Here is a 15,507-nt window from a genome sequence, read left to right as displayed (position 1 = left end):
TTATAAAGAGGATTTCCCTACATCATTCACAGAAAGGCAAACTTTTCTATCCTTTCTTCACCCATTTTCTTCTACAAGTGCTGTTCCCAAAAGCGAGACTTGATCACCAAAAAAGAAAATTTACATTATTGCATAACACTTAAAAGATCCAATCTTTGCCACTGTAGATAAAAAGAAAGAACCTCATGATGTGAGAAATTTTGACTACACTGCTCGAAGCTGGACTGGAAAGTCTCCCAAACAATTCCTGATTGATTGGGTCAGGAAGAATCTTCCAAAGAGTCCAAATCCTTCGTTTGAAAAAGTTCCAGTAGGTAGATACTGGAAATGTAGGTATGTTTTTCTGATTAACTGAATGAACTTTTAGAAAAATGTAAGATGAAAATCATTTTGTTTTCTATGAGTTAAGTACACATTTAAGAAGCTCTCTCATTTTATATCTCACAGAATTTTATAAATCATTATCTATGCCTTTCATGAAACTATTTATAAATAGCTAGTATAAACTTAAATAGAATGTTAATGGAATCCCAGCTTCTTTTCACTAAATCTCATTGATTTTATTAAGAAAAAAAGATGCTTTTGCTTCCTTGTAGGGTCAGAGTAATCAAGTCTGAAGATGACGTCCTGGTAGTATGTCCTACAATCCTAACCGAGGACGGCATGCAAGCCCAGCACCTGGGAGCCACCTTGGCCCTGTATCGTTTAGTGAAAGGGCAGGTGAGACTTTTTAGGCTTAGGCAGTTTAAAATGTCTTTGTTAAGTAATGGATATAATATATTTTGTTGAGAGAGAACTGTGCTTATAGAAGTGTTTAATTATGCCCCTCCATGCCAATTTTCTGCTTACTAATTGCCGCTTCTGCTTAATCTTCATTTCTGATTATTTGTAATTTGGTTTCCTTTTACCCCTAAACACGATCTTTATCTCTTTAAACCCTCAGAGGTCTGAAAGAGACAATTTGATTCATCCAATTTGGGGGGCTCTATTAATTTACAAATTAAAAATAGTTGTAGTACAACTGGTAGCTGCTAGATTTTAATGAGTTTTTCTGTTTTTAGGTGCCGTATAAATTTTAACAAAGACCTCTAACTCAAAATGGTTATTGGTTGCCCACATGGAGGTCAACAAAACCTAGAATTTTTAAAAGTTAGCCTGGTATTTAACTGTACTTTTAAATGTAACCTCCATTAATCAATAATTAAGCATATTTTCTTATTGTTAGGGTCTACCTTCTGCTTCCCTGGAAAGGATGAATTTACATCATTTGTTGAGCCTATTTCAAATTTTTTGTTACTGTTTGCTTGTTTTTACAGCCTTAAATAAAAATGTCAAATTCAATTTTAGTTTTCCAAGATAATGTCTTAATTTTATACTAATTTAGGTTAGAAGCAGAGGCTTAGCTTGAATTAAGGGTTATGTGCAGTTAATCACACTGAAAAATTTAGACCCTAAATAGAACTCCAAACAATAGTTCTTTTTCAATTTCTCCCAGTAAAATTTCTTTATTTTTCCATAGAGTGAAATCAGTAAAATTTCTTAATGTCTTATCCCCCTGTTTTGCAAATTAAGATATTAAGGCTGTGTTTACTTGGTAAAAATAACTGTCAATGCCAGAGAGATAATTGTGGGTCCTCTTACAGCACTGAGTTAAGATAATTTAGATTCCATTCAGTGTAGTTCACTTAAAATACTTTGGCCTGTAACATTATACAATACTAGAATCTCGCCGGCGCCGCGGCTCACTAGGCTAATCCTCCGCCTTGCAGCGCCGGCACACCGGGTTCTAGTCCCGGTCGGGGCACCGATCCTGTCCCGGTTGCCCCTCCTCCAGGCCAGCTCTCTGCTGTGGCCAGGGAGTGCAGTGGAGGATGGCCCAAGTTCTTAGGCCCTGCACCCCATGGGAGACCAGGAGAAGCACCTGGCTCCTGCCATCGGATCAGCGCGGTGCGCCAGCCACAGCGCGCTACCGCGGCGGCCATTGGAGGGTGAACCAACGGCAAAGGAAGACCTTTCTCTCTGTCTCCCTCTACTGTCCACTCTGCCTGTCCAAAAAAAAAAAAAAAAAAAAAAAAAAAACTAGAATCTCAAAGAATCTTTGTGCATTTTAGAAATAAGATACCATCTCTCGACATTTTGTATAGTACCTCTGCAAGAATAAATGATAAACCTTTATTCAGTAGTTCACCGTTTTCCAGGAATGCACATTTTGCATATATTAACTTAAAGTTAACCTCAGAGTTATGTCGATAAGGGAGGTACTATTGTTAGTCCCATTTTTAAAGTTAAGCTGTTCACCTGAAGTCACAAAGCCTAAATGTGATGTGCTGCTTATGAATTTGCATCACATGCATTTATATATTGTATTAAAGTAACATCTGGGTGAACATTGTGGTATGGTAGGTTAAGCGGCCACTTGGGACACCTACATCGCATGTCAGAGTGCTGGTTTGTGTCCCAGCTGCTCCACTTCCAATCCAGCATCCAGCTAATGCATCCTGGGAGATGGTGGCTGATGGCTGAAGTTCTTGGGCCCATGCCACCCACATAGTAGACCTGGATAGAGTTCTGAGCTCCTGGAGTCAGCAGGCCCAGGACCCTCCATGGCTGCTCACCCCCTGCCAATTTCTCTGTCACTCTGCCTTTCAAGTACATGAAAAGAAAAGAACATGAAAAATTCAGAGTAATAATTTACTAGCCTAAGAGTTGAATTACATTTGAAGAGGCATATAGCTATCCTTCTAACCTACTGAATGTCAACTCCAGTAGTTAATAAAAGTAATGTACTGCTGTTCTTATCTTCTGTAGTCTGTTCATCAGTTGCTTCCTCCCACTTACCGAGATGTTTGGCTAGAATGGAGTGATGCAGAAAAGAAAAAAGAAGAATTAAATAAAATGGAAACCAATAAACCACGTGATCTTTTTATTGCCAAACTTCTGAACAAATTGAAACAGCAGCAGCAGCTGCAACAGCAGCATTCTGAAAGTAAGAAGGAAAACTCTGAAGACCCTGAGGAATCTTGGGAAAACTTAGTTTCTGAGGAGGATTTTTCTGCCCTGTCCTTGGAATCAGCAGTTGCACAAGATCTGGAACCTGTTAGAAACCTCTTTAGAAAGTTGCAAAGCTCACCTAAGTATCAGAGACTTCTAAAGGAGAGACAGCAGTTACCTGTGTTCAAACACCGGGAATCAATTGTCGAAACTCTTAAAAGGCACCGAGTAGTAGTTGTGGCAGGTGAAACAGGCAGTGGTAAAAGTACTCAAGTACCACATTTTCTGTTGGAAGACTTGCTTCTGAATGAGTGGGGAACAAGTAAATGTAACATCATCTGTACCCAGCCCCGGAGAATCTCAGCAGTGAGTCTGGCCACCAGAGTGTGTGATGAATTGGGCTGTGAAAATGGACCTGGAGGAAGGGTAAGCTGTCCTTCACCTCCACCTCAGTGAATTACAACATTACTCACCTTTGCTCTTGGCACCAGAACAGCACCTGTGCCATATACTGGTTTTGACTGTCACGGGTGTTCATAACACATTTCAGGCATTTTTCATGTTTTCTTTAATGGATGTGTTACAATGCCACTATCTTTCATGGGAAAAGGGTTTTCAGTAATCCTGTCATTAAAATTCTTATATAAAAAAAGAAATATATTAACGTCAATCATTGAATATTCAAATATATTACATTAAGTGGAACATTCAAAGCATATGGACAGATTTAGTTATTTAATATCATCTCAAGCCTTTTCAGATTTTCATTCATCCTCTGCAAAGAGCAGAAAAGGAAAGCAATATAGTTATAAATGTTAAGCTATTTTCAAACTTTGTTTTTTTTTAAATGGAAAATGTTCTTAAATGTCTGTTGTCATGTATTTGTCACACAGGTGTACACAAAACTAGCCAGTGAATTAAACTGGTTAGAACTAAAAATGATGAATTGCAAGTTCATTTAATTCAGATTATTTACAATTTGAATGGTTCTGGTAATGGTAATAAATAAAATAATATTTTTGTCTCTCAAGTTAAAAATTTCTTATTCAGCAAGAAATATGGATTTCTGACATGGAATTTAAGAGGATAAAAGGAGAGATATGGGGATGACAGACATGTATACTAGTAAGACAAAGGAATGACTCAAGAAGAAAGAAACTGATGGGAATAAATGTAACTTCCAGAATTCCCAGTGGGCACCACTGGTTTGATACCAGCTGCATTTTAAGGGTGACAAGTTTTATGAGATCTTGGTAGAAAAGTAGACCAAATAACAAAGCCTGTTTTAAAATTCTATTCCTAAGTACCTCAGTATTTTGTTGCAAGATATTTGTGTCTTAGCATCAACAGGTTTTTGTCTTGTTAAAAAAAAAATAAGGATCTTTCTGTTTAAAATTACCAAAACCAGGCCGGCGCCGCAGCTCACTAGGCTAATCCTCTGCCTGCAGCACCGGCACCCTGGGTTTTAGTCCTGGTTGGGATGCCAGATTCTGTCCCGGTTGCCCCTCTTCCAGTCCAGCTCTCTGCTGTGGCCCAGGAAGGCAGTGGTAAAAGGATGGCCCAAGTGCTTGGGCCCTGCACCCGCGTGGGAGACCAGGAGGAAGCACCTGACTCCTGGCTTCGGATGGGCGCAGTGCACCAGCCGTGGTGGCCATTTTGGGGGTGAACCAATGGAAGGAAGACCTTTCTCTCTGTCTCTGTCTCTCACTGTCTAACTCTGCCTGTCAAAAAAAAAAAAAAAAATTTACCAAAACAGAGTTTATAATTTTATGGAATTAAAGAACATGAGAAAGTACTTACTAGGTTATACTAAGTAAACTTAGATCACTCCATTTAGGAGCATGATCAGTGCCTGGGCATCACTGTTTACAGTTTGTTTCCCACATTACTGTGAGAAGAGTCTAATCATGACCTTGTGTTCTCCCTTCAGAATTCTTTGTGCGGATATCAAATTCGGATGGAGTCTCGAGCTAGTGAATCTACCAGGTTACTCTATTGTACAACAGGGGTTTTGCTAAGGAAACTTCAAGAGGATGGTCTTCTAAGTAATGTATCTCATGTTATTGTAGATGAAGTGAGTAGATTCTATAACTCTATTCATATAAATTGTGAATGTTTTTGTTTTAAAAAACTATTGTCGCTAACACCAGCTAATATTTTCTTCATACTTACTAAATGCCAGATACTTTTAAAATATTTAATTTCCTTCAATAAGTGTATCTCATTTTAACTGATTTACTTAATAAGTACTCTAATATTTGCAATATGCTTAATACTGTTCAAAGGATTTTAGGCATTTATATTTATATAAATGTTTTATATACTTATATATAAATTCATTTACTCATTCCAGCAACCCAATGAAGTAGCTGTTATCTTTATTTTACAGTTGAGAAACTTGAGGTACAAATAATTTGTCCAGGTGCACATACTCAATGATGTTCTGCAGCTTGGGGTTCAATGCAGGCAGTCTGGCCAGTATACTGTCTCACAACTACTGGATTGTGTATCTATTGTGGTTCTTAGAAAAGATAAGAAATGTTCATCAGCATGTCATTTTCTCTATAGATATGCCTCCACTTGAATCAGATTTAAATGCACACTTGAATTATGCCAAGCTTCACATTATAGTTATTTTAAATGGCATACTAGCCTAGTCTGTAAACTAATTTGCATGTTTGTAACTTTTCAAAAAGATATTGCATTTTTATTATTCAGAAAATATTAAAAATTTCTCTGATGTAAAGTTTTTGTGAATGACTGTTAATTCACCAAGTTCAGAGAACTGTAGTGAAAGTTCAGCCATTCATTGATTTTTAATTAATGCACTGCTTATAGTTTATTGGATTATTTTCTTTCTTTTGGTTAGAAAATACTGGAAGTGTAGAAAGGTAGGAAAATAAACAGTTATATTGGGGCTGGTGCTGTGGCTCAGCAGGTAAAGCTGCCACTGGGATGCCGGCAACCTACATGGGCCTCAGTTGGTGTCCTGGCTGTTTTGTATTCAGCTTCCTGCAAATGGCCTGGGAAAAACAGCAGAAGATGGCCCAAGTGTTTGGACCCCTGCCACTCATGTGGGAGACCAGATGAAGCTCCTGGCTTCTGCCTGGCCCAGCGCTGGCCCATGTGGCCTTCTGGGGAATGAACCAGGAGATGGAAAATCTCTCTCTGTCTCTCTCTCTCTTTTCCTCCTTCTCCTCTTTGTAGCTCTTTCAAATAAATAAATCTTTAAAAAAATTACAATCTCATGACACAGCAAAAAAAAAAAAAACTAACATTTATTTTGTATGTTTGTTTTTGTGTATATTTTATCTATAATTATTTCACAACACTAAATTGTCTACAAAAACATGGTTTTAAACAGCTTTATAGTGGTATATGATTTGAATATTGCATAATTTCTTTAACCATTTTCCTCTTGTTGGACAATTAAGTCCATTTTAAAATAACCTAGTTAATATTTTGGTACTTTATGAGTGACAGGAATTTTCATCTGAGGAATCTTATTCCTTAATGGGGAAGGAACCTGTGCTGCTATCATTGAGATGTCTAAGGGCTGGCGCCGTGGCTCAATAGACTAATCCTCCACCTGTGGCGCCGGCACCCTGGGTTCTAGTCCCAGTCGGGGCGCTGGATTCTGTCCTGGTTGCTCCTCTTCCAGGCCAGCTCTCTGCTGTGGCCCAGGAGTGCATTGGAGGATGGCCAAGTGCTTGGGCCCTGCACCCGCATGGGAAACCAGGAGAAGTACCTGGCTCCTGACTTCGGATCAGCGCGGTGCGCCGGCTGCACCAGCCATTGTGGGATGAACCAACGGCAAAGGAAGACCTTTCTCTCTGTCTCTCTCATGTCCACTCTGCCTGTCAAAAAAAAAAAAAAAAAAGAGTGAATGGTGGCTTAAGGAGGCCTCTAGGTAACTACTCCTGGAATAGGGGCCAATAGAGGGAGAGTGTCGCAGTTTTGGCTTTGCATGGCCAAGACCTAGAATTTATTATTATCATCAAGCATCAACATGAGTCAAAATGCTAACATATCTATTTACAATGAAAAATGTTTACTGCTAGGTATATGGAAATATTTCTGTCAGCTACTTAGTAAGTTGGGACTTGGGACTCCAAGTTGTAATCAGAAAATTGCTTGGTAAATGTGAGAGGTCTTCAGAACATTTGTGGGAAATAGGTATTATGGAAAAACTATGCATGGATTTCAAAATTTTTCCCGCTAAAATAAATTTACCTTTCAATACCACTTTTTGTGAGCTTTTGGAAGTGCCTTTACATAGATCAGAGTGAACCATATTTTAAAAACCAGATCAACCTTTAAGAATACTTATCTATATAAATTACCATCTTTATTTTTAAAGATTTACTTATTTATTTGAAAGGTAGAGTGTCCAAAGAGTTATCTTCCAGTGGTCCAGTCCACAAAAGGCTACAATAGCCAGGTCTGGACCAGGAGCCAGGAACTCCATTGTGGATTCCTACATGAGTGACAGGGGCCCGCGTATGTGAGCCACCTTCCACTGCCATCCCAAGTTTATTAGCAGGAAGCTGGATTAGGAGCAGGGTAGCTGGGCAGCTCAACCAGCTGCACCATATGCCAGCCCCTATGTAGATTACCAGCTGTTTGTTGAGGTTTTCCAAATTGATGTCAGCTCTCAGGAGATCTCATGCCTGAGCTTCAGACCTAAATATCCAGCTGCTTTCTAAATACCTTCAAACACAACATTTCTAAAACTCCCTGCTTATGCCTTATAACCTGCCTCTCCTCATCTTTTCTGAATCTCTGAATGATCCCACAATCAACCGGTCAAACTGCCAAAATAAAACCATTCAAGATTTTCACTTCTTTTTTCCATATCCCCTACATCAATCACCTAGTCCTGTTTATTCTGACTTTCTCACATTCACTTTTCTCTGTATCCACTGGTATTCCCTTTGTATACACACAGTTATCTCTAATTAGTACCAAAGCCTCTGATGAATTAAAGTGCCTGCTTGTATTTTGTTCTTCCTCACCATGTTCTCCACATTTTAGCCAGTTAGCCCTTTTTTTTTTTTCTCCCTTAAAGATTGATTTATTTATTTGAAAGACAAAGTTACAGAGAGGTAAAGGCAGAGGCAATGAGAGAGGTCTTCCATTCATCTGTTCACTCCCCAAATGGCCTCAATGGCCAGGGCTGGGTTAGGCCAAAGCCAGGAGCTTTATCTGGGTCTACCACATCATGCAGGGACCCATGTACTTGGGCCATCTTCCACTGCTTTTCCAGGCACATTAGCAGGAGATGGATTGGAAATGGAAGAGCCAGGACTCGAACAGGCGCACATGTGGGTTGCAGATGCTCTACGCAGCAGCTTAACCCACTGTGCCACAGCACCGGCCCCCAACTAGTTAGCCTTTTTAAAGTAAAACTTACACCACATGATTCTCCTGCTTTAAAATGCTTTAACCACTGTCCTCCCTAACTCATTGGAATAAAGTCTCAACTCCTTAACATGCTTTTCAAAACCTTCTGTGGCAGATTATTGAGGACTTGTCCAGCTTTATCTCTGCCTGTCCAATGCTCAAGTCTTTTTCTAGGTCCTGAAATCTATTACAACCCCCCTTTCCACCATGATTTTATGTGCACTTGTGTTTCTTACCATGAATACTTTTTCCTTTCTCATCTTGTTTCTACCTCCTTTTTTCTCGTTCAAATCTATCCTAAAGTACTCAACATAAATGGCAATTGCTGTTAGTAGCCTTTCTGACCACTTGGATTTGCTCCCTTTGTGTGTAATTTCAAATCATCCTGTACAGTGTCCTCTTACTGGACTGAACACTCTCAAATGAAGAAAACTATCTGGGTTGTTTTTTTTGTTTTGTTTTGTTTTGTTTTTGACAGGCAGAGTTAGTGAGAGAGACAGAGAGAAAGGTCTTCCTTCCATTGGTTCACCCCCAAAATGGCTGCTACGGCCAGCATGCTGTGCCAATCCGAAGCCAGGAGCCAGGTGCTTCCCCATGCGGGTGCAGGGCCCAAGCACTTGGGCCATCCTCCACTGCACTCCCGGGCCACAGCAGAGAGCTGGACTGGAAGAGGAGCAACCGGGACTAGAACCTGGTGCCCATATGGGATGCTGGCGCCTCAGGTGGAGGATTAACCAAGTGAGCCACGGCACAAGCCCTATCTGGGTTATTTTTTAATACTCAGCATCTAGTACAATGCTGAGTACTTATAATTTTCAGGCTCTGTTCTAAGAGCCTTACATTATCCCATTTGATTGTCACACCAACTCTCTCTGTCTATTTAAAGAGTTAGTTACTGATTTATCTGAAAGAGAGAGCATGCTATTCTCTCCACTGGTTCATTCCCCAAATGGCTTCAACAGCCGAGTCAAAGCCAGGAGACAGAAACTCCGTCTGGGTCTTCCACATGGGTGGCAGGAGCCCAAGCACTTGAGCCATCTTCTGCTATCTTCCTAGGCACATGAGCAGGAAGCTCAATTGGAAGCAGAGCAGCAAGGACTTACCAAACTGGCACTCCAGCATGGGATGCTGGTGTTCCAAGTGGCAGCTTAATCCACTGCTCCACAATATTGGCCCTGAGCCAGGCATATTTAAATAATTTTCCCGAAGTCATACTGTAAAGGGGCTAACCCAAGAATTAAACTCAAGCACTAGACACTTAATCATTGCTGCCTTCCTTATAAGCAAATGAATAAAGCCAAAATTTGTTATCTTGATGTCACCTTATATTTTTATACTACCTTCAATATGCTAAAAAGTAAAATGGGATGGGAATAAGTCAGTACAGAGAGCTGGTAGACTGGTACATTCAGTAGGTACTTGTTAAGTTCAGACAGTGCACCTAGTCTGTGCTCTGGACTGGGTTTATAGTACTCTTCCCTAAAATGCATGTCTTGGAAAGGCATAAAACCCCTTCTCCTGGGCAGTGACAGAGATCCTCTCAGACTTCTGTCAATCAACTCCCTGTTTCCTAACACAGCTGTGGACTATACTTAAATACTAAGTACTGACTGCACCTAAATGTTAACTTTCAGATTTGAGTATCTGTTTGTTTAATCTCTTCCTAGACCTTATATGTGATTAATTTATTCCCTTTGTGCCAGGTGCATGAAAGAAGTGTCCAGTCAGACTTTCTGCTGGTTATTTTGAAGGAGATTTTACAGAAACGGTCTGATCTACACTTGATTCTAATGAGTGCCACCGTGGACAGTGAAAAATTTTCTACATATTTCACACACTGCCCAATTCTGAGGATTTCAGGGAGAAGTTACCCTGTTGAGGTAAGTTTTCTTTGTAATGTGTGTGCAAGCAGAAACTGCATTCCCACCAGGAAATTTCCCCAGGTGCTATGTCCTTGTCATCTAGGTCTAGTCCAGTTCCTAGGGTACTTGACTTCCACATCCACGTCATTACATCCAGATTAACAGTGCCTGCCTGGCAGTAAGGAACTCCTTTCTCACCCACTCCTCAAATTAAGGACTGTCTTACAAGCTTCCTCTCTGCCTATTCTATTTTGCGTGCTTACCTTTTTAGTTCACCTGATGCAGTCCACCCTTTTAACCATTTTCAGATTAAAAAAGTATATACGATAACATAATTTGTCTTGAGACTTCAGGGATAGACTCATTATATCTACCAAGTTCTTCATTCCCAAATAAAACTTTAAAAATGACCTCCTTAATATTCTAAACTAGCATTTGATTACATTCAAAAGATAATAATCCCCTCAACAAAATATGCCTTCCTCTGTGCAGGTTTTTCATCTTGAAGACATAATAGAAGAAACGGGCTTTGTACTGGAGAAAGACTCAGAATATTGTCAGAAATTTCTGGAGGAAGAAGAAGAAATCACCATTAATGTTACAAGCAAAGCAGGTGGAATAAAAAAGTATCAGGTAAAAAAGAAAACATTTTGAAAGCTAACTGATACTGATATCCAGAGATAAGTTTTAAACTCATACAGCTAATACAGTGAGTTTGAGTTTAATTTGGTAAAAGAGGAATATATAAGAGTGAACAAATTTTAAAAGTCATGTCTTTGTTTTATATAGTCTTTTTTTTTTTTTTTTTTTTTTTTTTTTTGGACAGGCAGAGTTAGACAGTGAGAGACAGAGATAGAGAGAAAGGGCTTCCTTTTTCTGTTGGTTCACCCCCTAAATGGCTGCCACAGCCGGCGCGCTGTACCGATCCGAAGCCAGGAGCCAGGTGCTTCCTCCTGGTCTCCCATGTGGGTGCAGGGCCCAAGCACTTGGGCCATCCTCCACTGCACTCCCAGGCCACAGCAGAGAGCTGGACTGGAAGAGGGGCAACTGGGACAGAATCCAGCACCCCAACAGGGACTAGAACCCATGGTGCCAGTGCCGCAGGCGGAGGATTAGCCTAGTGAGCCGCAGCGCTGGCCGTCTTTTTTTTTTTTTTTAAGATTTATTTATTTGAAAGTCAGAGTTACACAGAGAAAGGAGAGAGAGAGAGAGAGGTCGTCCATCTGATGATTCACTCCCCAATTGGCTGCAACAGCTGGAGCTGTGCTGATCTGAAGCCAGGAGCCAGGTGCTTCCTCCAGGTCTTCCATGTGGGTGCAGGGGCCCAAGTACTTGGGCCATCCTCCACTGCTTTCCCAGGCTATAGCAGTGAGCTGGATTGCAAGTGGAGCAGCCAGGTCTCGAACCAGCGCCCATATGGGATGCCGCCACTTCAGGCCAGGGTGTTAACCCGCTGTGCCACAGCGCCGGCCCCAAGACTATAGTCTTTGATTTGTAATATTTTATTTGTCTTACCTATGTTAGTCTGGACTATAGAAAATACATGTATGAAATCAAGAATCACATAAGAACCAGCATTTAAAAGTTTCATAGCAATGATCAGTTGAGGAGCAAACTTAGAGTTAAGTTCTTTATTTTGTTGCAATACCACACATGGTCTGGATGGGGTAGTTCCAAAATCTACATCCTTGCCATTTATTTTCTTAGCAGCTTCTGTTTGAGTAGTGCCCAACCATAGCACTGTGCTGAAGCTACCTTTGGTAAGTACAGATTTTCCTAGGAAGTTAGACTTGATCACTTGTTTTTAGAAATGTCGTGAGAGCTACATTCTCCTGTATTTCAGCCAGGATCCAGCGTATTACATTTGTATTTCATGCGTATATCTAGTTTAATGAAAACAAAGTTAAAGTCACTTTATCTTTTAATTAAGTAGATAAACCAAGAAAGCAAAAAGTAAACTGATTCCCTAAATCTACAGAGATAGAAATTGTACCCAAAAAAAATTACTTCAGAGAAGTAGTTATTTCTAAAGAAATCATTGGAATTCAGTAGCCAAAGTAGAATGCAGAAGGAATGCGGTAGATATAAACTATTTTAACCAACTTATTTTAACCTCTCTTGGCCTGGCTGCTTTATAATCACCACTGAATGATGCATTAAAATGTTTTTCTACAGTTCTTTTGCTATGCACATGCCAAGATAAAGAGATTTTGTTTTACTGCAGGGCTAGATAAAATTGATTATAGGAGAGGCATGAAATTTTATACTTCTTGACTTAAAAATTGTACTCTTGCTATATTTTAACAAAGTAATTATGGTGACAAAAAGAAAAATATAGGTTTGAATGAATAAAAATGCTCCCTCTTTCCCTTGTCTTATGAAAGTCCTTAATATTTATGTTCACTGTGGTTGGATTTTTTTAGGAATACATCCCAGTTCAGAGTGGAACAAGTGCTGATTTAAATCCACTTTACCAAAAGTACAGTAACCGTACTCAGCATGCTATTCTCTACATGAATCCTCATAAAATCAACCTGGATCTCATTTTGGAACTTCTCATTTATTTAGGTATATTTCTATTTCTAATGTGTCCTCATTGGTTTGGATAAAACATTTACACTAACTGGAAATATCTTACTATATTTTATATGCTAAGCCTTCTTATTTGGAATGTTGTATTTTTTTTTTTTTTTAATTTCAGACAAAAGTCCACAGTTCAGAAATATTGAAGGAGCAGTATTGATTTTTTTACCAGGCCTTGCTCATATTCAACAGTTGTATGATCTCCTATCAAATGATAGAAGATTTTATTCTGAACGGTAACTATAAATCTTCATTATAATCCTGGTAGTTGTAAGACAGATGTTTAGTAGATTAAAACTCTGATCAGAGTTTTCAAGTCTTTGCAACTTTAGTTAAAATTATTTCTGGTGAAGCACATTTTTTAACATTGCGTTATAGCATTTTATCTACTAAAAATTGTGAGGTGTTATATCTACATTTATTAATGTAATTAAGGATATTAGGAGTAAGGTGGTGACTTCCCTGAACCAACCCACTGAGTCATTCAAAAATCCAACAAGGTTGCAGTTTATCATCCATCTATTCTGAATCAGCTATTTATATCTCTTCTGACATAGAACTGCCATCAGAATTTTTTTTAACATCAGAATTTTTTTAAAAAATTCTTTAAATCCTATGTTGCATTAAGAAGACTGAATCTCCCTAGTCTAAAAATCCAGAGTCTGAAATGCTGCAAAATCTAAAACTTTTTGAATGCCAACATGAAACTACAAGTGGAAAATTCCACACCTGACCTCATGTGATAGGTCACCATCAATGTACAGGTGCACTGAAAACACTATATACAATTACTTTCAGGCCATGTGTAAAAGGTATATATGAAATATGAATGATTTTCTTGTTTGGACTTGGGTTCTACCCCAAAACTCTCTCATTATGTATATGCAAATATTCTAAAACCTAAAAAAATCCAAAATCTGAAACACTTCTAGTCCCAGCTATTTCAGAGAAGGGTTACTCATAAGTTATTCATATTAAATCCTTCCTCTATGAAGGGTGTATATGGGTTTTCATTGGATCATTATGGGGAGCTTTTGTCTATGTTTGAATGTAAAATTAAAATTTTTAAGTTTCCTATATGCAAATAAATTTTGTTATTCTTTGCAGTGTCTTCTAAAGAGAAACTCTTGCTAAGAACTATGATTTTAACTTTCAGATATAAAGTGATAGCTCTGCATTCTATTCTCTCAACTCAAGATCAAGCTGCAGCATTCACTCTTCCTCCTCCAGGAGTCAGGAAGGTAAAATTCTGCACAGCAAATTTATATTTGGTCTGCCTGGGAATATTTCATGAAAGCATTATGACTTTTTATTATCAAAGACAGTTATTATGCAGGATGGCACACTCCACGTGCTCTGCAGTTCAACATAATCAGAGTTGAGCCCAGTATAAAAATTCAAGTATTTACATTATATGCTATTAAAAAGACGGGACTTTTTGAGGAAGTGGTAGTTGAAAAATATGCCATGGTTGTGACTTGAAAAAGAAAAAACACTACTTTTTCTAGAGAAGGCATCATGGGGATTTGGATGTCAGGAGCTCTTTAACTCCCACGAGGTGATTATTTATATGGTTCATAGTTCAGTAGGTTATGGGGAAACAATCTCATTGTGTCCGCTTTAGGATTCTGAATGAAAGAGATGCTTCCAAAGAATTTCTCAGATTTTGAGTTCTCTCTCCAGGAGAATGAAAAGAGCACAGTGTAGAACCTGTGGGGAACACAGAGCTCCTAGAACGAAGCAGCCTGTAACATAGGAGGCCTGCACTCTAGTCCCTGTTGTATCATCTTTGTAGCCTTTGGCAACTGCTCATCCTTGCTTTTTTCATCTTTCAATGAGTTTGGTTTTCTAACTGCTCTGAGAACTTCAGAGATCTTCAGAATGTACTCTTATCTGTAACAGTCGGGATTCATTATAAGATTTTGTCGGAAGATAAGTTCCTCCTCTTTTTAAATTTATTTGGAAGGCAGAAAAACAGAGAAAGACATATTTTTCTGTCCCCTTGTTCGTTCCCCAAATGCCTGCAAAGCCAGGAGCCCAGAACCCAATCTGGCTTTCCCTAATGAGTGGCAGAGACCAAGTACATGGGCCATCACCACTACCTCTCAGGATATGTATGAGCAGGAAGCTGGAATTGGAAGCAAAGCTGGAACTCAAACCCAAGCACTGCGATAGGGCATGTGATATGACATGTCAGTGTCACAAGCATTGTCTTAACTGCTGAGCCTGACATCCACCCCAAAGTTATCTCTTAAAATTTTGAACACTAATGAAGTAGAATGATCATCACAGGTCCCATTACCTTTTAATTATCTGGGTCCCATTTCCTAGGATAAATAAAAGCAGCAATCATTCAGAATTCAAAGACACAGTTGAAACAGAGCAATACTTACGAAATTTGACCTACTAGAATTTCCTAAGTATTTTATTTCTAAGAATTCAACAGAAAAAAAAAAAATACAGATTGCAGTAGTCAACCATCACTATTTAGAATTTTAGAGCTAGACCTAAGAAACCATCTACTTCTACTTGCTGATTTACGCTTAAGGTAATTGAGAAGTAAAGTGACTTGTCCAAATTCACAAAACTAATAGTAACAGAGCCAGGTACAACCCAGTTCTCAGTAATGTGCTGTATTTTTTCCCCAAAATAATTGTGAAGGGTTGTG

General features: G+C 39.1%; 1 protein-coding gene across 1 annotated transcript in view; it reads left to right on the top strand.

Annotated features, from left to right (window-relative positions):
* The window catches only part of DHX29 (DExH-box helicase 29), a 46,624-nt gene that overhangs the window by 11,481 nt on the left and 19,636 nt on the right, over positions 1-15,507 (top strand). The window contains exons 9-17 of the mRNA XM_062211915.1: positions 168-333; positions 597-720; positions 2,809-3,417; positions 4,922-5,065; positions 10,098-10,274; positions 10,749-10,889; positions 12,680-12,824; positions 12,958-13,075; positions 13,996-14,080. Of these exons, the coding sequence (XP_062067899.1) occupies positions 168-333; positions 597-720; positions 2,809-3,417; positions 4,922-5,065; positions 10,098-10,274; positions 10,749-10,889; positions 12,680-12,824; positions 12,958-13,075; positions 13,996-14,080 (1,709 nt within the window). The remainder of the gene's footprint in view (positions 1-167; positions 334-596; positions 721-2,808; positions 3,418-4,921; positions 5,066-10,097; positions 10,275-10,748; positions 10,890-12,679; positions 12,825-12,957; positions 13,076-13,995; positions 14,081-15,507) is intronic.

The sequence above is a fragment of the Lepus europaeus genome, chromosome 15, assembly GCF_033115175.1.
Source record: "Lepus europaeus isolate LE1 chromosome 15, mLepTim1.pri, whole genome shotgun sequence".
NCBI lineage: Eukaryota > Metazoa > Chordata > Mammalia > Lagomorpha > Leporidae > Lepus > Lepus europaeus.
This window is presented reverse-complemented; position numbering and strand designations above follow the sequence as displayed.